This window comes from Mastacembelus armatus, chromosome 1 (assembly GCF_900324485.2).
Source record: "Mastacembelus armatus chromosome 1, fMasArm1.2, whole genome shotgun sequence".
Lineage (NCBI taxonomy): Eukaryota > Metazoa > Chordata > Actinopteri > Synbranchiformes > Mastacembelidae > Mastacembelus > Mastacembelus armatus.
The window spans coordinates 20,575,584-20,603,289 of NC_046633.1; the positions used below are offsets into that span (position 1 = coordinate 20,575,584).

At 39.0% G+C, this 27,706-nt stretch overlaps 1 protein-coding gene across 1 annotated transcript; it reads left to right on the forward strand.

The window, feature by feature from the left end:
• Positions 1 to 750: 750 nt before the first annotated feature.
• smc3 (structural maintenance of chromosomes 3) lies at positions 751 to 23,400 on the forward strand. The gene is made up of 29 exons (XM_026303367.1): positions 751 to 938; positions 1,570 to 1,645; positions 1,811 to 1,849; positions 1,950 to 2,017; positions 2,302 to 2,373; positions 2,840 to 2,919; positions 3,011 to 3,089; positions 3,339 to 3,456; positions 3,877 to 4,052; positions 4,280 to 4,360; positions 4,924 to 5,088; positions 6,930 to 7,051; positions 7,472 to 7,685; positions 7,859 to 7,962; positions 9,429 to 9,528; positions 10,486 to 10,646; positions 10,986 to 11,127; positions 11,411 to 11,561; positions 12,123 to 12,275; positions 13,898 to 14,049; positions 14,198 to 14,356; positions 15,319 to 15,426; positions 15,729 to 15,837; positions 17,484 to 17,731; positions 19,399 to 19,611; positions 19,998 to 20,189; positions 20,791 to 20,968; positions 21,224 to 21,330; positions 22,277 to 23,400. Exons 1-29 carry the CDS (start codon positions 924 to 926, stop codon positions 22,346 to 22,348), a joined length of 3,654 nt encoding a protein of 1,217 aa, XP_026159152.1. The 5' UTR covers positions 751 to 923; the 3' UTR covers positions 22,349 to 23,400.
• The last annotated feature ends 4,306 nt before the right edge of the window (positions 23,401 to 27,706 follow it).

A 27,706-nucleotide genomic window follows, 5' to 3' on the forward strand; every position in this document is an offset into this window, starting at 1 on the left:
GGTGTTGTTCAGTAATTATTGTAGCAGTTGGTGGATAGATAACTGAGAAGTCAAACTGGTTTGAGATGTGCACTTTTACCAACATCATTTACCACACTCCTAATCCTGTAAACAGCAGGACACTGAAAAATGATTCCTACTTTCATATTTAGAGCTCACATACCAGGGGACAGGCCTAAACACAAGAGGAGGAACAGTGACACCTGCAGTGACTGAGTTGGACTTTATGAGCAGATTTAGATAAACATATTTGCTTATATTCATAATTACAGGTAAACTGCATTGCCAAGATTCTTCTTATCATCAGTAATTTGCCATATGTTGGTGTCACCTACAGGTAAAACTGCGAACCATGCGTTAGATGTTAAAAATCCAAACCACGGGTAAAGAAAATTCTCATTGGAAATGAAACTAAAGACGACAGAATAAAGCATGCTGCTGTGAACAGTGAGTGAATGAGTCTGAACAGGGCTGACACCCGCACTATCGACTCTTCTGTCTTTGGCGCCTACAACGCAGCCTGCAGGACTGTACCAACTGTACAAACAGGGGGGAATAAATAGCAACCGTGGTGTTTTTCGTGGAAGCACACAACGAATAAAGATTGTCCGTGCTATAGTGATATATACAATCTTCTTCTATTGTCAAATGTCGCCTTATTTACCTGGCTACCACAAATAATTTAGTAAATGTTTATTCCTGCAAGCCAGCTTCAACTAATGGTTTGACCCATTGAAGCCCGCCCACGCCGCCATTTTGCATGTTATTTTCTCTTGCCACAGGTTTTCACCAGTTTTGAATGTATCAGTAAAGTTTCCAATATACTATTACGTGTGGGTTATTAAATTCCCGAGTTCTCCAGTTTAGTGGAGAGGGGAGTTTATCTGCAGATTCAGCGAAGCAAACCCCCTGATTAGACGGCAATGTACATCAAACAGGTGAGCTAACGACACTGGATTGTACTGGCCTGACGTTTGCTAGCTCAACCTGATCTTAAATCTGCTGGTTTTCACACACCACAGCCGTAATTGAATTGCACATTTTAGCTAAATAACACCAAATGTACTTGTGAGTTAAATAGCCAGCTTCTTAATGCTAGTTAGCACAAGCTACAACGTTATTAACTTTGAATTGAATGGCCCGTCCCCCTTTGCAATCTGCTAAGCTAAGGCTACACGGCTAACGTTGTGTTAGCAGAGTTCTTGTTTTCCCACCAGTATGCATATTCTTTCATGATATGCTAATTACGCTTTAATGGGACAGTGGATGTCTAGCCTGTGGGTTATCTGGGTAGCAAACATGCAAGCCAGCACGGCTTGAGCGCAAACTGTTCACAGGTTCCGCCAGCCGAGGCCCTGACGATGAACGTCGTGCCCCGGTTATGATATTATCATAATTATAGTCATCATCATATAATCATCATGTTGTCATTGATAACGTTGCATCTATATTGGGGAACGGCAGTAGGAACTAATGTTGTTTCTGGCTTGCAAATAAAAGTCTTTCATATGGGCATGTCTAGTTGCAATAATGAGTTAACGTGAGGTTGTGTATGGGGGCTTTGTGCAGGTAATCATCCAGGGGTTCAGAAGTTACAGGGACCAAACTGTGGTAGACCCCTTTAGTCCAAAGCACAATGTCATTGGTGAGTATGTGCTTATCTTAATTATACTTTGTTTTTCCTTAATGTGTGTATATGATATAAAGAGATGTTTGGCCTCATACAGGTACTTTGCTAGACCAAAATCGGTGTGCCAAAGGTTTGGGCATATGTTGTAATGTCATTTATTTTGTGTTTTTGCTGTTACAGTTGGACGAAATGGGTCAGGAAAAAGTAACTTTTTCTATGGTATGTCAGCCTCAATGGATTTCATCATATAGCAGTCAAACATCTTCTCTTCTTCTGTATTTATTGGCATCTGAAACTGTTTTTTCTCTCTGTTTCTTAGCCATCCAGTTTGTGCTCAGTGATGAGTTCAGCCACCTGCGACCTGAACAGCGTCTGGCCTTGCTCCATGTAAGTACAGGCAAATATAAGAAGCAATATAGATCCAAGTTTTGGTTTTACAAGTGGCTCTGTAACACAGTGGTTGTTTAGAAAAGTATGTATTCTTAGACATACATACATTAACAAATGCTTGTGTAACGTTCGAATAATGGATAGATTACAGTTGTCTCAATAGTTACATTTCTGATATGTCATTAGTGGTGATGGAGAATGAAACCCACTGGAAAATGCTTTAAATAAATGTAAATATCTAATTGTTGTGTTAAAGTGCCTTACCTCCCCTGTCACTATAGGAGGGAACTGGTCCTCGTGTCATTTCGGCATTTGTGGAGATTATATTTGACAACTCTGACAACCGGCTTCCGGTCAGTATGGCAGGCATTTCATATTGATTTTGTTGATGTAATTCTTGATACAGATCTTTTTTTTTTTTTTTTTTTGCAATGTTTCAGGATCAGTTGTGAAGGAAGACTAACAAATAATATGCTGTTGTCTGTGTTAACATTACAAAATGATATAAAGCGTATGCCTGTCTAAGTGATGAATACTGGCTTGAGGTGTACTGGGACATCAGGATGTCATTTAGATTGGCCAAACACACTGTGTGTATACCACTAGTGCCATTTTAACCAAAGAATATAAGTATGACACTTACACAACACACAGTGCTAACTACTCCTCTGATGGCAGTAGGTTGATTGTAACACTCTAGAAATCCAAATATTGTTTTTATCTGGGAATGACACTAATCATGCACACTGTGATATAGCCAGCTGGTTGTGCTGCTTGGTCATTCCCCCTTTGACCAATCATAAATGTCTTTCCCTCTAGATCGACAAAGAGGAGGTCTCTCTTCGCCGTGTCATTGGTGCAAAGAAGGATCAGTACTTCTTAGACAAGAAGATGGTGACGTAAGTATTTCTGACTGTTTGCGTCCTCAGGAAATGACACCTCTGTGATTCCATGCAATCACTCATTTCATGGTGTCTGTTATCATTGCAGTAAGAATGATGTCATGAACCTTCTGGAGAGTGCCGGCTTCTCCCGCAGTAACCCTTACTACATCGTCAAGCAGGGAAAGGTGAGAAGGGAGTGCCAAGATCAGACTTGTCATAGCTTTTCAGTACTGTGCTATGTGCAACCAGGGCTGTCAAAGGAGGGCTGATATGTTAACATAAAAATCATAACCTGCACTATGATCAGACGGAAGGATTGGTGCTAACTACTAAAATTAAATGTTAATATCTACTAAATGTAATGTGTTGTTTTAAGTGAGGGAATTAAGGAACAGGATATCCCATTTTATTTATTTTTGCAATGTTTCATGCAGATTAACCAAATGGCCACGGCACCTGACTCCCAGCGTCTGAAGCTGCTGAGAGAGGTAGCAGGGACAAGAGTGTATGATGAGCGAAAGGAGGAGAGTATTTCTCTCATGAAGGAGACAGGTAAAAGCTTCCTAGCACTATTGTTTCTTAGACAAAATGAGTTATTTTTTTTATCTCCTCCACTGGAAACAACTTGTGTTCAAGGTCTCTTTCATGTTTGGGTTATTATTCTTATTGTGTAAGTAACATTGAAACAGTGCCATTTAACAGTGGGAAAGCATGTTACACTTTCTACCGGGTAACTGCACTTCTTTTCAGGATTTTCAGATTTTAGGCTTATGATGGTCCTATTATTACTACTACTACAATAATAATAATAAAAAAGTGCATGACAATGAGCAACATACAGTTCCTGTAACAACAGGCTAAACAGCCATCACCAGTAAATCATTACCAGTGTGAGCTAATGTCACATTCAGAAAATTGAGTGTGCACTTAACAGAAGTTTTACTTTTACAATCCGGTGTGTGTGTTTGCCAGAGGGGAAGCGAGAGAAGATCAATGAATTGCTGAAGTACATAGAGGAACGTCTTCACACGCTGGAGGATGAGAAGGAGGAGCTGGCTCAGTACCAGAAGTGGGACAAGATGAGAAGAGCCCTGGAGTATACCATCTACAACCAGGAGCTAAATGAAACTCGGGCCAAACTAGATGAGGTAGTAAAATCAAGAGGAAAAATGTACAGTATATACACACGAAAGTAAACTGAACATGCTAGACTTTCTGAGTGTAGGGGAAAGTACACACATACACACACATACATACTTACGTATATAAAATTCTTTAAAAACGAATTAATGTCACTGTGCCCTGTGCACAAATAATTGTTTTTTGTGTACAGCATCAAAACCAAGATTTTTGTTTTATTTATTTCTTTTTTCAGTTGTCTTCCAAGAGAGAGACCTGTGGAGACAAATCCAGACAGCTACGTGATGCCCAGCAAGATGCCAGAGACAAAGTAGAGGTAAAGAATTCTATCTAAAAAATTAAATCCATATTTGTATTTCGCAACAGGTGAAAAATCAACATTGTAGTTATGAACACAATATTATCTTTAGCAAGGTAAAACAATTGTTAGTGAAGTACTATGAAGGATGTTGAGTGGAATTTGTCTTTGGGAGATTGAGTGAAATCCCTTCTTGTACTAAAAAAAATATACGTCTGAATATATCATAGTATGACAGACCTTGGAAAGCTTTAACGGGCTATTACAAGTATAGGTTTGAATCACAAAGTTACTACAACAATGTTGAGGGAAATAAATAGGGGAAAAAAACAATTTAACATTACATTTTGAGCCCTTTTTAAGACAAACATGCAAAACACTATACAAACCACTTTGAAGTATTTGGCTTACATGTAAGGCCATCATGTGTCAGTTTAGGCATATTTTTCGAGGGTGAATATTCCCAACTCTCCTGGTACTCTGGGGCCTTTGTAGATAAATTGAGAAACAAGTTGCTGTGCTTACTCTTCTTTGAATGAAATCTCGCACCCTTTTTTATTATTTTGGCTCCTGCATCATAGGAGACAGAGCGTGTTGTGCGGGAGCTGAAGTCCAAGATCTCTGCCATGAAGGAGGAGCGAGAGCAGCTGTCGGCTGAGCGCCAGGAGCAGATCAAGCAGAGGACCAAGCTCGAGCTAAAGGCCAAGGACCTGCAGGACGAGCTGGCAGGCAACAGTGAACAGAGGGTACGGAAGCCTCCCATCTGCGTCACTCTGCATATGTGATTCTGCACCAAGTGTCTCCCTCCCCTTTTCCCTGCACTCTCCCTGTATGTGCGATAGAGAGAGGTCTTTTTCTCTTTTCGTCTACACAACTCACCTGTGTTGCAAGTTACAAACAGGAGTGCAAATACCGACTCGAAATAGACTCGGCAGGGATGTTTCTTTCAATTTTTATGGCCCTTGCAAATCTGTTAATTTAATCTGTGGATTTGATTTCTTTCAATTTTCAATATAACTATGAAGTCTATAGCATAGTATAGTTTTTAAAAAGTGCAGTATAATTTTTCACAGCCCAGAGTGATGTATTACATTTTATGCTTAGTCCAACAGTAAAAAGGTTTTCAGTTTCCAGTAATATGACTCATAAAATGGCTTGATAGTTTAAAAACTACAACCATTTTTATTTTTGTTTGATAAGTAATTCATTTATAAACTTAAGACTTTTTTTTAGGAAGCAATGATCCAAGTCGATAGATATTTTACCCTCATTCTATTCAAAAAAAGAAGTTTGTCCTGAGGTATATATTTGACAGTTTCAGTGCTCCATCTGTCAGCAGAACGTGTGCCGGTCCAACATTAGGATGAATAGAGAACCAAAATAGACAAAGTACCAGCCGGCATATCAGACTCTGCCATCGGCTGCACTATACATCTCCTCTGGCGTGAGGCTCTGTGTACAGAACTGGCATGGATCACTTTTCATATGGGCTAATGTTTGGTTTGTGCTTATGTTTGAATATGAATAATGATAATTGCACATAACAGCTATATGGGCTCCATCTGTGAAGTTTCTGGGGTCCCAGGCAGCATGCTGGTGGTTGGATTGAGTTCACCTAGCTTTGTCTGGCACAGTATCAGCACAAAGTTAATAGAGCACAATAGCAAGTAGTAGGGAAGCAGACCTGCATAAGTTATCTGCTGAGGTTACATGTTGTTTTTGGAGGAGCATGTGGAGATGTTTATAGTAGTCGGATGACCCACAGCCATCATCACCCATGCTGAACTCAGTAGACGGTGTGTAGATTGTGTGTTTGGTGGAAGAGTTTCAATATGGTTTTACACACTATCACTTGTCCTCTCTGCTGGTGGTTCTCTGAACTGACAGCCGTTATTTTGTGTTCATTGCCCAAAGTAGAGTTTCTCAGTAATATTGCATGGCTTTAGTTGTGTCAAAGGTTTACAAGCAGCATCAGTTCTGGTGGAAATAGGAAGTGTGAATTTGTGTAAACAGTGGCTTCAGAAAGTATTTGGACCCCTTCACTTTTTGCACCCTTTATTGTGGTGTATGATTCATTTTAAATTGGTACATTTGTCATTTTGGCCTACCAATCTACTCTCAATCACTCATAATTACAAAGTAAAAACAGCTCATCTGTGGAGAGACCTGAAGATGGCAGTTCATGTATGCTTCACGTCTGATAACATCTGTGAGGCACTGTGTGGAAGAATGACGTAAATTGCCCAAATCTTGATGTGAAAACCTTTTAGACACCCAAGAAGACTGCTGTAGGCTATAATTGTTGCCAAAATAGCTTCTACAAAATAATGAATTATAGGTCTGAATACTGTGTAGGTAAAAATATACTGATTACACTGTATTGAGGTGTGTCTTGTGTGGTGGGGTTTCTTTAAATGTCTTTTTAGAGCCTGCACTTCTCAGGATATCTCTCTTAACCTAATCATACATCTATATTCTTCTACTGTCAGTGTATCTGGTCAGTGTATACTTTTTTCCCTTCCTACTTAGCTTGCATTTTTTCTTTTTTGAGGGTTCGTTGTAAAATATCCTGTTCTTGCTCATTTAGAAACGTTTGCTGAAGGAACGTCAGAAGCTGCTGGAGAAAATTGAGGAGAAGCAAAAAGAGCTGCAGGAAACCGAACCCAAATTCAACATGGTAAAGGAAAAAGAGGAGCGTGGCATCTCCAGGTAGGGATGACTCATCTTTGGCTATGGTCTCTTGAGTAGCTGGTGACCAGTCAGAACTCGATGAGTCAGTCATCACACTGGAATACATTGTGACAGCGAGAGATCTAGAGGTGGATGCACATCTGATATTTGTGGATTCTGCTGCCAAGTAGTTTCTTCATGTTCCTTTGTAAGGCCTAAATAAACAGAACGCTGCTGCTTCTGTTGCACTAGACAGCAAGGAAATTATATTCAGCAGTCCTGTCGTCTATGTAAGGCTTTAAATGGTCAAAGCAACGAGCACTTTGGTAGACAAATGAAAAAATTACATCTACCTTTTTTTGGGAAAAGAGGATAATTCAAATGACTTCTAACCAGACTTCCTGTGTGAATTTCTGGTTTAGGTTATTACATCTGAACTTCTTCCATTGTTCTTTACAGACTGGCCCAGGCTACACAGGAGAGGACAGACTTATATGCAAAGCAGGGTCGTGGCAGCCAGTTCACCTCTAAGGAGGAGAGGGACAAGTGGATCAAGAAGGAGCTGAAGTCTCTGGACCAGGCCATCAATGATAAAAAGAGGCAGATTGCGGCTATCCACAAAGACCTGGAGGACACAGAGACGAACAAGGAGAAGAACTTGGAGCAGTATAATGTAAGTCAACTCAGATCTGTTCAATTACTTCTCCATGTCTTTGTGATGAAGATTTGTAGCTAGACTGCTGCTTTAATTCACCTGCCCTGTCTGTCTGTTTTTATTGTTTCCATTGTTTTAATGTAGCCTTCTGACAGGGGAGTGCATCTGACCCACTTAAACTTGTCTTTTAGAAACTTGATCAAGATCTCAATGAAGTGAAGACCCGTGTTGAGGAACTGGACAAAAAGTATTATGAGGTGAAGAACAGGAAAGATGAGCTGCAGAGTGAAAGAAAGTAAGAACCTTGTCTTTCCTTCCAACCTCATCTTTGACCTCAGGGTTAGGGTTAGGGTTTACTTGATGTGAGTTCACACCTGGTCTGTGCTCTTGATGTTATCATCGGGCAATGCAAAGTATAGCATCAGTCAATTCAGGTGAGTCTTTCAGCTGTACCTGGATGTTGCATTAAGCAGAAAGGTTGAATTGTTTATCCTTCTATTTAATTAAATGCTGTTTCAGCTCGGGCTTTTCTATCCACTTAACGTGGTTTGCTTGTATAACACCATAAACAATGCCTCAGACCTCTGTTGAATATGTTGTGAGTTAGCAGTGAAAATATAGTCAGGTATTAATGCAATAAGACAGTTTCAATTGCATTTATGGTCTTTTTGTAACTTAATTCCATTAAATTCAGCCATTATGATGACTAAATCTAAAAATAAAGTAAATAATAAATAAATAATAAAATTCAGTTGAATGTCTTCATGTTTGTCATTTAGTGAATCTATCATGCACCCTCCAGTTTACTGTGATCCATTGTTTTAGTCTAGTGGGTGAAAGGGCAGCATAATGACAGCGTTTATAGAAAGAATATGCAGACCCCACAGCTGCAAGCAATTACTAGTCTGTGATTTAAAAATATGAATAAACAAATAAAAATAAAGCAATGTAATGCAAACGAGAGAGACTGTTTTGTTTTAGTTATTTAAATTTGATTGTTTATCAAACATTGAGCAAATATGCTGTTCACTTGAGGATAGCAGAAAGTGCTCTCAATCTAGTACATAAAAATAAAAACACTTTAAAATAATGTGGCAATCCTGAGCATGAATACTGCATCCTGATTCTCTATAAAGAGAATCAGGATGTTATTTCAATTGACAAGTACACTTTAAATTGACAAGGAATGTGCTTTGAAAATTAGTTTTTAAGAAAATTGTCCTATTTTTGTAGGATTTAATGTAAACAATTTATAAATAAGGGCAGGGCGATGGCTTAGTGGTTAGCGCTAAGGTCCCAGGTTTGTGTGGAGTTTGCATGTTCTCCCTGTGCTTGTGTGGGTTTTCTCCAGGTACTCTGGTTTCCTCCCACAGTCCAAAAACATGTATGTCAGGTTGATTGGTGACTCTAAATTGCCCATAGGAGTGAGTGTGAGTGTGTGAGGTTGTTTGTCTCTATGTGGCCCTGTGATGGACTGGGGACCTGTCCAGGGTGGACCCCTGCCTTTCACCCAAAGAGAGCTGGGATAGGCTCCAGCAGGTCCCTGTGATCCTAAATAGGAATAACTGGGTATAGATGATGGATGAATTTATAAATAAAGACTTGTTTAAAAAGAACAATTTTAGTATGGTGCCATTGTTTTTTTTTTTTTGTTGTTGTTGTTGTTGTTTTCACTGGTTTTTGACGTATCATGACTGCATTTGGATTTTGGTCTTTCTGGTGACATAAGTGAACACTGTGTGACTGTCTATGTCTATCCAGCTACCTGTGGCGTGAGGAGAACGCAGAGCAGCAGGCTTTAGCAGCCAAACGAGAGGACCTGGAGAAGAAACAACAGCTTCTTCGAGCGGCCACTGGCAAGGTCTGTGCCACTGTGCATGATTGCGTAATTAGTGATTTAACAATACAAGTATATGATGCCTAATGCTTCCTTATGAATACAAGTGAAAGGCGTGTGTGAGTACAGAAATGGAAATTCCTTTTTAGAGTATAGAAACTGATAACAGATTATTTGTATCACATTGTTTGTAACCATACACACACTTAACTCCATTTTTCTTAGGATGACACTAACAGCATCTGCTGAATCTTTAAACACACATGTCCACTCTTAGTTGCAGTAGTGATGTGTGAAAGGCATTGATAAATACAGTGGAAAAAGTACCTCTCTCTCCAAATTACCCTGCCTAAATACCTCAAAGGATTCCCTTTTTTGCTCAGCCAGAGTCAGGATGGGTATATCAGACGGAGTCATTCTGCTTCGCTGCTGGCTTATCATAGCTTGCTAATTTTACGTATTACTCACTCCCCTGCCACATTCAGAAACTGCAAATTCTCTCTTCTGGTTATGCTTCAATCAAATATCACTTCTGAATAATGTCTGCTGAAATGGTACGGAGCTGTTTGTGGTTTCATGGACAAATGTCCGTCTTTTAATTTTCTTTTATTGGTCCTGTCTGACTCATCCCTTCTCCAGGCTTTAATGGAGTAGTTATCTGCTCCACAATATGAGTTGCCATTTTAATTTGGGGTCTTTGTCAATGCATAGTTTTGCAAGTTTCACAAGGTTGACATTGTAATGAGGATGTTTTAATCTAATAAGGTGGGTTGACATGTCATGCTGCCTGTGTGAGGATTATTTCACTGTAGCTACTTTTTAGAACAAACAAATATGTAGAGATAATTTATTAGATCATTCAGTAAAGATTGCAATGTCATAAACACTTTATATTAATACTTATACAGTATTGTTGACTTCACTCTAGACTTGATAAATAATATATTGAAAGTTTTAATTCCTTCTTTTGTTTTCCTCCAGGCCATTCTCAACGGCATTGACAGCATCAACAAAGTCCTTGAGCATTTTCGTCGTAAAGGCATCAACCAGCATGTCATAAATGGTTACCATGGCATCGTCATGAATAACTTTGACTGTGAGCCTGCTTTTTACACCTGTGTGGAGGTGACTGCAGGTACCAGGTGAGTGCAGTTTTTTTTTTTTTTGTGCCAGCTCCTGGTGGTGGTTTTCAGTAAAATATCTCTCCTAAGCTGAAGTGGTGAGGCACAACAGTGGCTAAACTTTCTCTGTGCCAAAACAAATGTAACTACAAGGGTGTCGTGCGTAGTGTTAAGTTGTTCCTATGTCTGCACAGTCAGATAACCATATGCTTTAGGGCCTATGTTATTTTCTTTTTTTTTTTCTTGATATCTGATATGCATTTTGGTAAAAGAAAATTGATCTCAGTGTTGCAAACCCATGCATTTCTAACTCCTTATTTTCTTATTTTTCTGTCTGAATTTCTTCCTGTTTGCACTCAGGCTTTTCTACCACATTGTAGAGACTGATGAAGTCAGCACTAAAATACTCACAGAGTTCAACAAAATGAACCTACCTGGAGAAGTCACATTCCTGCCCCTGAGTAAGCTGGACGTTAGGGACACTGCCTACCCAGAGACCAACGTGAGTAATGTATCTTTGTAAGAAGGAAAGAGCCTGACAGTAAAATTAACTCTAGAACACCTGATGTAAAAAGATTCAATCATACACTTACTGTTGCCTTATCCTCTTTATCTCAAATCTGAAATAAACCAGAACTAATATTGCTTAGTGCTGATATATTCGCATGATTTTACCAATCACACTAAACATATTAAACACTTTTAGCCATTCAAAGATAGTTGTTGTTCAAAGATGCGTAGTATTTGTCACTGTGTTCATCCCAAATTGATTTTGCCCCCATAAGGACGCTATCCCCATGATCAGTAAGCTGCGCTACAGCCCCAACTTTGACAAAGCCTTCAAGCACGTGTTTGGGAAGACCCTGATCTGTCGCAGCATGGAAGTTTCCACCCAGCTGGCGAGAGCTTTCACCATGGACTGTATAACTCTGGAGGGTAAGTTAATCTGCAACACATAGTACAGCGTACACAGCTACCCCTGAAACATACTGGAGTGAGAACATAAAATCATAAAGTTCTCACCAAAACATACAGTTTCAGACCAAATGTGAGTCAGCAGTTATCTGTTAAAACAAAACTATATTTTTGTTTTTTACTATTCAGTCTGATACCAGTGTGCTGGATGATTTTGGTTGGCCTCTCAAAGTACATTTTTCAATGCTTGATATTGCACATACATTTACAAAGCTAAAGCTAATACTTAGTCTTTTACTCTGTAATGATCAATTCTATTATGTGAAACATTTCCATGCAAATATTGGCTGTGGAAAATACTCTGAGTATTGACTGATTATTTTACCTATTCATCCTGTTTACTGTGAATCCTACTCTTAGTGAAACTGTCTGCCTCAATGTAGGTTTGGGTTGGTGTAGGTTAAGAGGTTTGGTATTGTCTTCTGAAAACACACATTGGCTGGTTCCTTTAAAACTGTACTGTATTGTGTTGTAGTAGCCTGTTTTCTCTTATGTAGAGTACATTTTGTTGTGGCCTCCTAGGTGACCAGGTGAGCCACCGTGGAGCACTGACAGGAGGCTACTATGATACCAGAAAGTCTCGTCTGGAACTGCAGAAAGACATGAGGAAGGCTGAAGAGGAGCTAGGTGAGCTAGAAGCCAAGCTCAATGAGAACCTGCGTAGGAACATTGAACATATCCTTTCTACTAAAATATATTGGTGTGTTCATCATGATAATGTTGATACCCACAGAGATGCTTTATCAAAATAATTTAAGTAATTTAAAATGAAAATGTTCAGTTTGTAATTTGTATTGGAGTTAAAAATATTGCCTTTAAGAATCAGACATCAGACATTACTGATGAACATTTTGATATAGATCAGAAAGTCTTACTTATCCTGTGTTTCTGTTCGCTGAGTTTGGGAGAAGCTGATTACTCTGAAGAGAGTCATACTGTTTCCATAAAGCTTTACCAAATGATCATTTCATCATGGATACACATTTTGAACTATTTTCAATAATAAGCCAAATGGGGAAAAAATTAATAAGCCCTTGGGTGCTGCACTCACCAATGTGCAGGTTGATGTCTTATGTCTGAGCCTGTGTTTTGCATGTCAGCAAGAGGCTGACTTGAATGTAATGAGATGGTCTAAGCAGGTCAGGAAGCATTAACTGTATGGTTAGGTCATATCGACCAGAGCCATGACTCAGTGCTGCAGCGCATGAAGGAAAAACAGGTGGATCAGACAGGATTTGTGTTTACATAGACAACATGTTTTTGAATGGGGTCACTTCCGCCGAGTTATGATTATCTATGTATTTGCTCACCTGGGTGATTATGTACAGTTTCTCACTCACAGCCAGTAGTGCGCATGGAGGTTGCTGTGTGCACTTGATAATTACGTATATGTACGAGTAGTTAGGTGAAATGGATGGGTGAGCTAATGACATATTGCTTGTCCTTCACTTCTGCAGTGGTGAGTCAGAGAATAGATCAATTATTTAAAAGCTTCTTGTTGTTCACTTTCCACCTCAGCCACGTCAGTAAGCGTGAATTTTGCACTGATGGACCTCACTTATTCCTTCTATTTTAAGTTGCAGTCTTTATTTTACCACCAACACCACATTGCATTAGAAGCACTGAGGTCATGCTGTAAGTTCTTTTGCATTTTGACTTCTAACTGCTGTAGCCCTTATTGACTAAGTTACGTGAAACCTAATAATTTATATTTTATTCATAAGAGTTAAAGTGGTCATCAAAGAGATCAATACAGGTTTTCCTTTCAAAAATAATTTATTTTCAGGCAGTTAGTAACCTGGTGTTAGCTGATCCCATTCAAGATTAGATGGTCCTCTGTTATCCAAATCTGCCGTGGGTGACAGGCAGGGCGGCTGTCTGACTTCCTGTCGCCTTTTCAAATCAGCAGATTGATCGGCCTCAGTGTTTATTGAGTCCCGTTAAACCTTTAAGGCTCAGAGGAGTGCTCCAGTCCTGCAAGATCAATAAGCCTGTCAGTTAAAGTAGCTTAATGATGACTGTGTGCAGCCCTCATTAATCCTCAGCCTGTACGTCAGTGATGTCACAGTCTTTCTTCCTAAGCCCAATTACGTTATTGATTGACTCTGGTTTGCACTAAAAACTGTCCCGTGATATTATTTGCAAATGAGGAAAGTCTTTGTTGCTTATATTTTTTCATCCTTTGTGCACAATTATTTTTGTCCTACCTCTATCCTGTTGGGAATCACAGCATATACAATTTTAGATGAAATGCTTATCCAACACTAGCTTTGCAATTCCTTAACGGCTGCCTCCACGCATCAACAATGAGATTGACCAACTGATGAACCAGATGCAGCAGATTGAAACACAACAAAGGAAATTTAAGGCATCCAGAGACAGTATCCTGTCAGAGATGAAGATGCTGAAGGAGAAGAGGCAGCAGTCAGAGAAGACATTCATGCCCAAGGTAATCATGTGCTGATTTTTGTGATACTACATAGTCATTAAGCCCTGAATTAAAAATATTTTATTATTGTTTTGCATACTAAAAGCTTGAGGGTCAGCCTGTTGTTGTTTGCTGATGTTTATCTTTTATTCCTATGAATTCTCCCCAGCAACGCAGTCTTCAAAGTCTGGAGGCCAGCCTCCATGCCATGGAGTCCACTAGGGAGTCTCTGAAGGCCGAGCTGGGTACAGATCTACTTTCTCAACTGAGCCTGGAGGACCAGAGACGAGTAGATGACCTCAATGATGAGATCCGTCAGCTCCAGCAGGTCAGCAATGAGAATGGGACAGACACGTATGGTCTAGGGCAGTTTCTCACATCTTGAAAGAGTTCAAATCGTGGGTGCATACCAATGCTTAGCTGTAGTTCAGAGAATACACCTGTTGTTTCTCTGGTTTCCTTTCCTCTAGTTTATTCAGATGACCTGACTGAGGTGAGAGAGCAGACAGCAGCTGTGTGTGGAATGTTCCTGTGATCCAGCATCACCCCTCTCTCTTTCACTGCCAGCTGCTCTCAGCTCTCACCTCAATGAACTCTTGGGCATTCCCACTATCATTACACAACATCTACACCCCACAACGTTGAACCTTTCATGTATGGTTCTACCATGTTGGCAGTTGTCAAATTGTATTGTTTACAGCACTTGGTTTTGTTTTCATGAGGTTTTGTTAAGATAGCACTTTTCTGGCTGTAACTGGAAGTACATGCATGGTTGTATGCAATTTTTGGTAAAGACCATACAGTGATGAATGCTCTTATTTGTAGTTCAGCGGTAACGACACATATAGTAAACATTTATTGGAGATTGCTTGCATACAATTTTTAGTAACAGTTTTATTCTGTGCAGAGTGAAGCAATTATTGACTACTGTACTTTATTGTGATGTAGATTTAGAATTTAGATGTAGAACTAAAATCTCTTATTTACCAAAGTATTCAAACCCCTGATTCAGTACTTCTTAGAAAGAAATGGTTTTATAATATTGTCCCAAGCTCTGCATTGGGGGTGTACAGAGAGTTATTGGGCATCATGGCTCATTTCTGACGGGTTTTCACTTTGTCACTATGAGTCAGATTACTTCAATCAAGTTGATACAGCAAGAAAAAATAACTGTGCCAAGGACTTTTACATATTGAATTGCTGGGACTGTATTCATGTCTTGTTTATCTACACCTGGCAAGACAGTGCTAACCTTTTTTGGGCTGTGGTGATCCCTTTGCCCTTCCACAGGACAACAGACAGTTGTTGAACGAGAGGATCAAACTGGAAGGCATCATGACCAGAGTGGAAACATATCTCAATGAGAATTTACGGAAGCGTCTTGACCAAGTAGAGCAGGTACATTATCCCTTAAAATGCCCTAGAAACATCTCATAATACAGCTACATGCAGAATATATTTCTATCCCATAATGTCAGATTTAATTATAACTTGTAATTGTTAGTGTCTTATATGTCATCATACATCAGATTTTTAATTTGCAGCTGTTAGTGATTGCAGTTGATGTAATGTGTTGAAATTATGTGCTGTTGTAAATGAAGAGACTTGGATTCAAAGCTTTGATTCATACTAGTCAGAAGAGGGTTTTTTGAATTTTCATGACCCCCTTTTTTGATGTGGCCTAATTTGCATTGATACAGGAGCTAAACGAGCTGCGAGAGACTGAGGGAGGGACAGTGCTCACAGCCACAACATCTGAGCTGGACGGCATCAACAAACGTGTGAAAGAGACTTTGACTCGATCAGAAGGTACAAAATGTCCTGAAGACATAACAGAGAGGTGGTTTAGTGTGAAGTTTGCATGAGCAGACAGTAAACCATTAAAATCAGCACAAGCTGCAAACTGTTTTTTTACTTTTGCAGTTCTTCAAGCAGCATATCAGAAGCATTATCTTATCATGGGTGATAGTTTCCAGTTAATGCAATCTTGCCTGTGGTAAAATTAAGTAATCTCAGTGACATTTTGGATATTGTCATATTAGTATTGTTGCAGTGTAATTTTGAATGAGATATATATTAAAAAGAACTAAAAGCAACATTTCTCAGAAGACCAGCAACTGTAGGAATGAATGGTCATAGTGATTCAGATATTTTTAAAATAGTATCAGTGTGTAGTGAGAGTATTTCATTGCTCTTCAGCTTTTGCAAATGAGTCTGCATTGGCCTAATACACTAGAATTGTTGTTGTAGACCAGCACCATCATTTCTGATTTCCATCAGATTAACACACACAAATGATTATCACACACAAATACTTTAATAAAGGCCATAAAAATGTAAAAAAAAAAAAAAAAACGACCTTAAAATGATTTTTGCATTCTGTAATTACTTTTATTTATCTTTAATGCAGTGCACATTACCACATAAATTCCATGTCATTAAGTATTTTTTCTCTTAACAAAACAAGGCTTGTTTTTGTTTAGTGTCTATAACCTGTACTCGTAAATACCTGTTTATTATGCATTTGGCCAAATTTGCTGTGTGAATCTAAATAGAGGAACTGTACACTGTCCTCTTTGGGCTGGTACTGCCAGCAGATGGTGAGAGTTGCTGTGATGTGTTTGACTCACAAATTGGACAATGTTCTTCCAGAGACAGCCTGGTGCACGGTTGCATAAATATGACTCAGAGGAGGTTGATAGCATGCAGCAGTCAGAAAGCACTTGTTCCTGAGTAGAACAAATTAGGATCTGTTGATATTTAATCAACAGATCCTAACAGATCCCCCTGCAGTAGAACGTACGCACTTCCTTTCCCTCTTTACCCAGTTTGTACTGTAGTATTTAATGATTTTTGTTGCTGCACTTGAAGAAACTTTGACAGACGCTCATATCTTAAAGTAGAGCTTCACGTGCTGTCGTTTCTCTTCGCTGAGCACTTCTTTCCGTAATATGGATTACTACGGTTGAATAGAGATATTTTTCCTTTGTCTAACATGACTTAAAAAAAAAATACAACTACTGCCCTCAAGTGTGTTAAGAAATTCAAGAAATTCCAGTCAGTATTTAACAGAGAACTATTACAGGTGACCACAGGTGAGGATATTACCAGTAGGGTGCAAAACTGAATTCGCTTCGCTAAGGACCATAAAAATAGAAATTGATTCTTGTGTCGGACATAGTGCTCATGACTTTCAGTGACGTCACTCCCTGTCCAATCAGTGGCCTGCAGTCTGTTGACGTCACACTATAGTATGGGCTCAGCTCGCTTGGAACCTTGGCCGAGTAGTACTAAAAAAGTACCTGCTCCCAGGTACTATCCCCTAATGGAAAATCAAAAAAAAATAGTCGAGTAAAGCCAAGTAGTGCTAGTGGAAAAACCCTATTAGTTTCTATTGGAATAAAACCCTTCACTTCTACTGCACCTCCCTTCCCCCCCTATTTTGTCTTTTCCAGATCTGGATACTCTAATTGATAAGACAGAGGCAGAGATCAAGGACCACATAAAAAACATGGACCGCTGGAAGACCATTGAGAAAGAGCAGAATGACGCCATCAACCATGACACCAAGGAGCTGGAGAAGATGACTAACAGGCAAGGCATGCTGCTCAAGAAGAAAGAAGAGTGCATGAAGAAGATCAGAGAGCTTGGCTCACTGCCTCAGGAGGCCTTTGAGAAGTACCAGACCCTCACACTCAAACAGGTACATGAGAACAGGCATGTTGTTTATTGATGACCAGTGTGGCCTTCTGGTGTAATTCCTCTGCCAGGCAACACTGGCATCAATTAGAGTTGTTATTTTTCTTGTACACTTGTGAGCAGTGGGACAAGCTGCGAACACACACACACACACACACATACACACACACACAGCAAAATAATAATTCCTTTGGATAGCTTCTTTATGTCCACTTCGTAAATTTAGTTTTAATATTCTGGCCAATTTTCCATTAACTCTTGAGGCAAATATTTTGCTCTTTTGCAGCTAAATGCTCCGCTGCATCCACCAGCTTGTCTTGAACTGTTCTTGTCTGTTGTTTGGTGTTGGTCAAGTAGCAATTGTTTTATTTGTCATACTTTTTTTTTTTTTTTTTACCAAAAACACCTACATACTGCAGCTGAAAATGAGTTTGAGGAGAACAGTGAGACTTAACCAAAACAGTAAAGCTGTGGACCTTAAACACTGAGCTCAAGGATATTACAATGATCTATAAAGATGAGAGGAATGGCAGAAGGTGATAATTTGCTGTGGCATTGTCCCTCTGAGCTTCTAAATTACACATAGTCATTTGGGTAATTGCTGATATAAAAAAAAATAGTGCAAGTTTGAGCATAATAACTAAGTTGATCTACTGAAGGTGAACTTTTCTATGCAACCCATCTTACTACCTGACACAGACTGGGTACACACAGTGTGCGTGTACAGATAGACCCAGGTCTCCTAAGGACCCAGGTCTCCTAAGGACCCAGGTCTCCTAAGGACCAAGGTCATCACATCCCACCCACTCATCAGTGACTCAGTCACAAGTTAGTCTGTTTTATGTTTTTGTCTGTCTTACATTTTTTTAGCCAGTTGCCTCTGGGAGCACAGAGTTGAATGGACTTAGCTGCATCTTTCACAGTGTCTGAGCTGTGTGTGTGCACACTTGTGTCTCGTCTCCTGTTCTTGACAACGCTGAAAATAGCCTCACACTTTCTGAAGCACTCCACATAGCTAATCTTTCTCCAAGGGACACAGCTCGGGGGCAAGATGGTGGCACTGATTGCAGAAGTGGATGTGAAGCCCAAGTAATAATGGCACTCGCTCATGTTTCCTCAGTCATTAGTGATTCAGAAGGATGAATTTATAGCTTGAGAGTCTGGCAAGCGTGTGTCACTTATGAGCCAGACTAAGCTGTTTTTAATTAATCAGGTCATGTCATCTTCTGTTATGAATAGATTCTGGCAAAGCACTTTAAAATACCTATTCTGAAATGCTTACGCAATGAATTTATGTTCCTGTTTAAGTCAACAAGTGATATTAATGAACACAATGATAATCGCAGTATAGAGCTGCTCTCTGGCATTTCAAAACTTCTGCCTGTTAAGAATCTTGTTTTTATATTTCAGCAGGAAAAAAATTATCTTAAAATTTGCAGGTCTGCGACTAAATTATTTTAACTATTGATGTTTTATATAGGAATCTGTGTTTTAAAACTTAATTACATATTATGTAGAGCACCTTGAATGTGATAAATAAACCATTATTAGCACTTAGAAATCACATTTTTGACAAAGCTCTGGAAAAACAAAAAAATCATGGTACTGACAGACTGCCAGCCTGTAGCTCATGGTCTTTAATTCTTTCCTTTTTTTACCCCCTTCCAACAGTTGTTCCGAAAACTGGAGCAGTGCAACACAGAGCTGAAAAAGTACAGTCATGTCAACAAAAAAGCTCTGGACCAGTTTGTCAACTTCTCTGAGCAGAAGGAAAAGCTCATTAAGCGTCAGGATGAGTTGGACCGTGGCTACAAATCCATCATGGAGCTGATGAACGTCTTAGAGCTACGCAAGTATGAAGCCATCCAGCTCACCTTCAAACAGGTACTTGGTCGGACTGTTCAGAGCCTTTAGAGATACGTACATTGAACTTGTGTCTTGACATCAGTCACTAGTGTCCGTGATGTATATGGTCTCTTTAGTGAAACAAACCTAGTTTTGTTGGATTGTGGCATTAATGCAGTCTGGTGGTAAGATAGTTTGTCAGTAAATATCTTAGCCACATTAGTCTGTTTCTGCGTATGTATATTTGCTTCCATTTCATTTAATATACTGTCGTGGCAGAACATTTCTAATGAATTCACCCAACTGGAGTCTTTTTTTTTTTGTTGTTTTTTTTTGTCATATTATTTGATAATTGTAACTAACATCTGACTAGTGTAGCTAAAATTCACTTTGAGGTTCTTCTTGCCACATATTCTCTCCCTTAGGTGTCGAAGAACTTCAGCGAGGTTTTTCAGAAGCTGGTGCCAGGTGGCAAAGCTACGCTGGTGATGAAGAAGGGAGATGCTGAAGGCAGCCAGTCTCAGGATGAAGGAGAGGGTGGTGCAGACAGTGAGAGGGGCTCTGGCTCACAGAGCAGCGTTCCTTCAGTGGATCAGTTCACTGGAGTTGGCATTAGGGTAAATACCATTTTCAGTTTATTTTATCTATGCTGTCATTTTCAGCAGCTGTTGTATGTCATTTTTAAATCACAAGATATGCGTTTACTGTTAAAATCTGTGTTTTTAAATCAGTCATGTAGAATGATGATGTAAAATATTAACAAAATGCAAAGTAAAAATCTTTTCTGGTTCTGAATTATCTACTTTACATGATTTACACATTCAAACCGCTGCAGTAAGCCTTACAGTCCCATGTTTTTGAAAGTCTCTCTTTAGCCAAGTACTAAAACAGAGGATATTTTATCACAGTGTACTTCTAGTCTAAGAGCTTGTTTGAGTTTTTTTCTGGGAACATGTATATTTCTGGAGTATTGTCAACATATACTTGGACACCCGATCCAAGAACCAAGAAGTGATGGTGGTCATGCAATGAGTGATATATGATTTCCTTCACTCTTATTTATATGTTTAATGTATCATGTGTCAAAGCTTGCATAATGGCACAGCCTTTTTGGTCATCTCTTTTCCCCAAACTGAGAATCTTATATGCCAAAGATATTTAAAGTCAAATTAGCAAATTTCTTTGTGCCTCATGCACTTACCTTTCTGTCATGTGTAGGTGTCATTCACAGGGAAGCAAGGTGAGATGAGAGAGATGCAGCAGCTGTCTGGAGGTCAGAAATCTCTAGTGGCTCTGGCTCTGATATTTGCCATCCAGAAGTGTGATCCTGCTCCTTTCTACCTGTTTGATGAGATCGACCAGGCCCTCGACGCCCAGCACAGAAAAGCCGTCTCTGGTAAGATGCTAGTATATGTGTGAGCTTAGAAAAATATAGGGAATCTAATACAGTAACAGTGAAAAGAAAACCATAGACTGTTGTAATCCAATACAATTACATATAACAGCTCTGAACTACTTTCATGAAGCTTAGTTTTCCACAGGGATCATTACAAAACAATTGTGATCAAATGGAAAAATATATTTAGATCATTTTATCAGTCCTAGCAAATGTAAACTGAGGTACTATTGTCATGTTGTATGTTCATTTCAGACATGATTGTGGAGCTGGCTGGCCATGCCCAGTTCATTACCACTACCTTCAGGCCTGAGCTGCTCGAGTCTGCTGACAAGTTCTATGGTGTCAAATTCAGAAACAAGGTGAGGCTTCCCCCTCAAGTCTTCTGTTTCTCTTACTAGTTATGGATTGGCTCGCTCATCCACAGGGATCATTCAAGTTTAATCTGATCTAAAGAGCTTTCTCACACACAGGCTATGGGCAGTCTTGACAGTCTCAGTGTTGCTCAAAGATTAATTGCACTTGATGTATAACAGTACATTTACATAATTATCAACAATTATCTTGGCGAGACCAAAACCTGGAGTAAGTATAACCTTCTAACTAGTATTGTCTGTGTGATGATGCCCAACACAGCTCATGGCTCTACTTATGTCCAAAAAGCACTAATAGCTATGATGATAAAATCCTCATTCCTAAGATTGAGATATGAAATGCACTGCCGGAGATTTCTGAGATCAAGCAACAAGACCTAACTCAGCATGGATCCAAAGCAGTGATTGAAAAAGGCTCAGTGTCTGTGGTGAGTTAAAGAAGGAGAAATGAGAGTTGTGTAGCCTGGCAAACAAAAACTATTGAGCTGCTGTTAGTCATAATAAGGTTTGTCTGACATGTCTGTTCCAAATAGCACCAGACCTTGGATGAAAACAGAGCGGGTTGCACACAAGTCTCTGCCTGTGCTGCATCATCATCATCATCATCAATACTTTTAGAGATCTTATGTCTGTAGGGAAACTACAACTTATTTTTACCCCTTTCAGTTTTCCACAGTTCTGTTGTCTGTTTTTAGTTATCAAAGAACTGAGCATCTTCACAGTAACACTGTTTATTTCTTTTACAAATTGAGGTTGATAGTGATCAGACACCTACATTTTTCAGCACAGCTAGTCTGTCATTATTACTGATTCTGATCTGCAAGACTGGTGAAAGTACACTATTTCTTTTTTTTTTGAGTTTTTTAGCAATAACTGCTTTGAGTAGATCAAATCAAGGCAACAGTTGGTCATAAACTGTGTGTGTGTTTTTTAGGTGAGTCACATCGATGTGATCACAGCAGAGCAGGCCAAAGACTTTGTGGAGGACGACACCACCCATGGTTAATAGTCTTCAGCTCTTCCTCATCTTCCTTGCCCCCTTATTCCCTGCCTCTACAGTGCACTGCATAGCTCTAAGCCTTCAATAACAGAAATGTCACCCTCAATCCACCAGCCCTTTAGGGTCCTTCTATTAAAAATGAACTAAAACCTTCTCTACTGGTGGATATGTTCTTTTCAATGCACCCAATAAGCCCCATCTGAAAATTATTGATAGTTTGATTTTGGCATCATTTCAGGGGACACTGGTTTTGACACCTTTTCCTGCATTGCTGCTGTGTGGATCTGGCACACGTTTCCACACACACACACACAGAAAGTTTTTATATTGTCTGAAAAGGTCCTGAGGAGAGCACATTATCATTTGTTACTGTGATGTTTTTTGTTTTTTTAATAACAAGCCAGTTGTGACTTTTGTTTTTGTAATCTGTCATTGTGCTGAGAAGTGCTCTTAAAGCCAACAAACCTTCAGGACCTTTTCAGAACAATCATCTTGTGTACAGTTGAGACAGTTTTGATATGACTTAGATGAAGATTGTTAATCTGAAACCTGACAGCCCAGTGCAGTTTTTGTTGCCATCCTTGATAAGAGAGTGTACCTGTTCACTCTGAAAGGTCTCTGTAATGTATACTCTTTGTACTCATAAAACAGTACTAACATGTATCTGTTGTAATTGGCCAAATGGCTGAAAGTGTTTAAAGGGTGTGGTTCCTTTTTATGGTTGTTACTGTACTGTGTAATTTCCTGTTTTTAGGTCATTGAAATATATGAAAGGTTTGATTCCAGATATTCATTTTGGAAGTCTACACAGCCCCCTGGCTGCCTCAGTACATTAAACAGAACTGATTCAGTGGCCCATAACTAACTGGGCTCTGAAGAAACTCATGTCTTCAGTAGTAAGTTGTAATTATTTTATTTCCTTAGCGGATACATTGTTGAGATTAAGCTTGTCATATGTTGTACCTAGTTTCAACTCTGCTTTTAACATGTTATGTTCCTTTTTATGTTATTGGAAAACATACAAAAGTAATAAAAGAATAAAAATATACTGTTCAACACTTAGTGTTATGTGACCACTAGGTGGTGCTCTGTCACTAATACCTGATGCCCCTCACATGGTTTCAGTATTTCTACATTGGAAAGGTCTCACTCAGTTAATGTGAAATATTTGATGGTTATTGGAGTTGAGATTTTAAAGTTTATTCAATATTTTTTTTTAAATTACAGCATAATAGAATGTAAAGTTTACAGCACAAGTCATATTGAAATTACACTTGCTTATATCACTTGTGTGTTTTATACAAATCCTTTAGGGAAGATTTTGATAATTTAAAAGAAAAACTGCTTTGTTTAAATTCACAAATATAATAATTCATTTACTTGGCAAAAGTATGTACGTTTTCATCTTTAGCGTTTCATCATACTAGTTTTTATCATTTCAGTGTTTGCATTTATTTTTATGTCATGTACCGGCATGTAATCCTCAAACAAAAAGAATCTTAGGTTATAGTTATAGTTCATCTTGACATATCTGGAGATGTAAACTCAATCCACAGCAGCTCTGGATCGCGTCGCAGTAGACAGCAACTGTCTGGCATCAAGGTCAGTATCTGGCACACATTGCACAACTTTTACACCTGCCTTAGACTTTCTTGACGATAGTGTTGAATAACTGCCAGGGGAGATCCCACATGGCACACATGTCATGGTTATCATTCTAATGTAACATCACCTTGCACTTGCACCATTTCAGAAAGGTTGTGACCTGAGATGGATTCAGAAATCCCTGTTGTAATACCACAGACTTCTAGCACATCTCAGTCCAGGACCTTACATCAGAGGTTCTTGACCTTTGAAAGCAGAGCACCCACACCTGGATTATCATAAGCATTAGAACCACTGTTTCACATCACACTCACTCCTCTACCAGCTACCTGTTGTTAAGTAACATCCCCACACTTCACTCCTTACTTGTTAATCATGTTTTTGCCATAAAACATTATTCTGCTACCTAAGGAATATACAGGTGTATTTAAACTAAACTAGTGTAGTTCTGGATAGTAGTAGTAGTAGTTCTCATAGTTCTAGATGACAGCTTCAATTTTAATTCAATTTTATCTACCCTTTAATTGAGATTGAAGAGACTTTTAGTTTAATGCAGTTTAGTGACAAGTAAAAAGGTTGAAATAAGATTATTATAAAATATTAGATGGAAAGAGAGAAAATAGGATGTAGAAGCTACCAGGTCCAGATTTTATCACCATAGAACCGTTTATCTTGGAAATTTTCACTCCTAAAATAAATATCAGCTTCAGAAACGTAGACGTCTGATGATGTTTTTCTGATTTCATTCTATGTGAACTGCCCTGACCTCACAATCTGTTGGTTAAAAAAAGGGTGTCAACACATCGCCCAGTGAGCCTGGTGTGATACTGACAGCACACCTCATCCCTCTGTGTCCTGGGCCTGGCAGCAGAGAGCAGATCTGTGGCCCTGCATGCCAGACATTAACATTCCTGCATGCTATCTGTCGCCAAGTCAGCTGATAGATGATGAGGAACAGGAAGACCTATGCTTCACACCATTGCCTATGTTGTATTCCCAAACTCATATCCTATGGATTTCAATTTCTTGTATCAAACTCTCATCTCATCTCATCTCATCTCATCTCATCTCATCTCATCTCATCTCATCTCATCTCATCTCATCTCATCTCATCTCATCTCATCTCATCTCATCTCATCTCATCTCATCTCATCTCATCTCATCTCATCTCATCAAGAATGTAAATGTTTTCACTTGATCTGGGAGTTCTTATTTTAATAGATAGGACAGCCATTTCCTGCAACACTTGAAAATTCAACCACTAAAAGTAGAACAAAACAAAGTGACCTGTATGTCCTAACTCTGTATAAACCCATATTCACTTCCTATAAATGGGAGTCAAACATTTTTAATTTTACATATTTCCTCACAGGCCTATGTTTGGATTTTCTGCGGCCTTTCCCCACTATCACAACTCCAAAGCAGATGTCACTAATTTGATTACTAATTCTATTCAAGTGCCCCGGTCAACCATGACAGGGAGTCGACCAGGGCCTGAAACTTAAGCTTGCTAAACAGAATTCAACCACAATAATAACATTTCAACCTGTGAGTTTCCTACTGTGACAAATGGTTTCTCTGAGGAACTGGAAGTCATTTAGATACAAAGGTCTTAATACTCTTAAAGGTCACATTTAAGCTAGTTGGCCCTTGTACCTATAATGCAGCAAGTTAGATCAGATCTGATAGTTATATGCTAGAAATGAAGGTGTTTCAGCCCAATGAGGCGTTACAATTTTTAAAGGTCACAGTAATTAATTATTTAGATAATTATTATTGTAGATGTTAAAGCCATGTTGATGGCGTTTTAAATCAGATGGCCAGTAAAGTTCATGTAGTACAGTACAGTTTTACAGCTAAATTTAGCTGAATGTTGTCTTTTTAAAAATCAGGACTGCCATTCCTCTGAACCTCTAGTTTCATTCATTGATTATTTGACTATAATATGTATATTTGAAGTGTATCAGACAGTATCATGTCATTCATCACTCACTGCCTGTTAATCTGTTAATGCAGGTAAATTTCTTTTTGAACAATTACACCCTTTCTTCTTCTCTCTTGCCCATATAATATTTCCTGCATCGTCTAATCCACTCCTCCGTGGGGCCTGCCGTCACCTCGACAGTCCCTGTTCTCACCGTTCAGACAAACACTGAGGTTTTCAACGATTTGCCCTCCACTCTGCCCGCTTGTATCAAAATGCGGAGTAGAGTAATGAACACATAACACCAGTTCCTTATCATAAAAGTGGACGTAAAGCTGTCTTGTTTTTAATAGTCAACAAGTTAATTTGTTGTCTAACAGCTGCTTTACTGCGGTGCAGAGTGGGAGGAGGAGGCAGGATTCCTGTGAACAGATTGGCTCTGTCCTTACACTTCATGGTGGTCCATCTGCTATGCAAGCCTGACAGGCTGACTGGCTGTTTTTCTCTACTGCTCCAAAACCATGTCCATATCCGTCTGCTTTATGTGCCTGTCAGCTGATCAGCCTGTCTGTCATCTGTTGGCTTGTCTTAGAGCTTTTTCTCCATCACCGTTATGAGGTTCTGGTATGTGTTCAATTTCGTATAGAAACATTTACCTCTCCCAAAACCTGAGGTGGAGCCCGACAGTGGTGGTGAGCTCCAAGCGGCCAAGGAAAGGACCACTGAAGTTTTGCTCTGGGGTCAAACATTCTCATTCAACTCACAAGTTAAATGTCACAGCACAAGACCACTGTTTTTTCTGACTGAACACAGTGTGTGCGCATTTATATTCAGCGGGTGGGGTGATTTTAGAGCCTAGTCCCTGTTGCTCACAACCCAGAGGCCCTATCATACAATGTGGAAACCCAGGGTGAACAAATGGTTTTTACAGAAGTGCTTTTTATTGTGCTTTATGCTTGTTTGCTTCCAGATACTAGAGAGGACACAGAATCTTCAGAGACTATAGTTTTATTTTTTTGACTTGTTGGTTGGTGATTTGACATATACTATGTATAGATAAAGAAAAATAGAGAAGAAAACATGAATATAAGCACCATGTTATAATACTCTAAGTGGTATTCTCTCACTTACTGTAAATACTCCAAAACTTAAACACCCCAAATTCTGTATTGCTGTGAACGCAGCATCCCAACACTACAGACAGACACTGTAGTCTGCGCCTGTTCAGTCACAGGACTTTTCCAGAAAAGCCATGACTTAGCTTTTTCATAACAGGAGCATTGACATACTGGGAATATGTTCGTGGATTTATGCTAATAAACTAAAAATAATATATTTACTCATTTTGCACATTAATATTGTAAAATATTACTTTCAAATTCTTAAACTTTACAGCAAATGATTCCTCTGTTTCTGTCAATAATGCTTTGTTATAAAGATAGATGAAATAGCTAATTCTAGTATTGTTAGGACTGAGAGGAATATTTATTACTACTTTATAAAATAGAAAATCTGATTTTCTATTTCCTCTTAAAGTAGGTTATTGTTAGATTTTGTATTTTCTCAATAACTGAAAGTAACTGAAAATTGCAGAGATGTCAGTGAAGGTTTGCGGTCGTCTTCTTTTCTGGGACAATGCAACATTTAAGAAAGTTCTTTTATAGCCAACAGATGTTTGGCACATTGGAGAGCACTGGCAGAGCAAAATACTCATTGTCAATATCCTGCTTTAGTGATTTCATAGCAATCACATGTAACTAAGTAACTGATCATAGCCTTCAGTAGAGCTACTTTCATAAGACAATATATTTTTTTTAATTTTACTTTTATTTTAT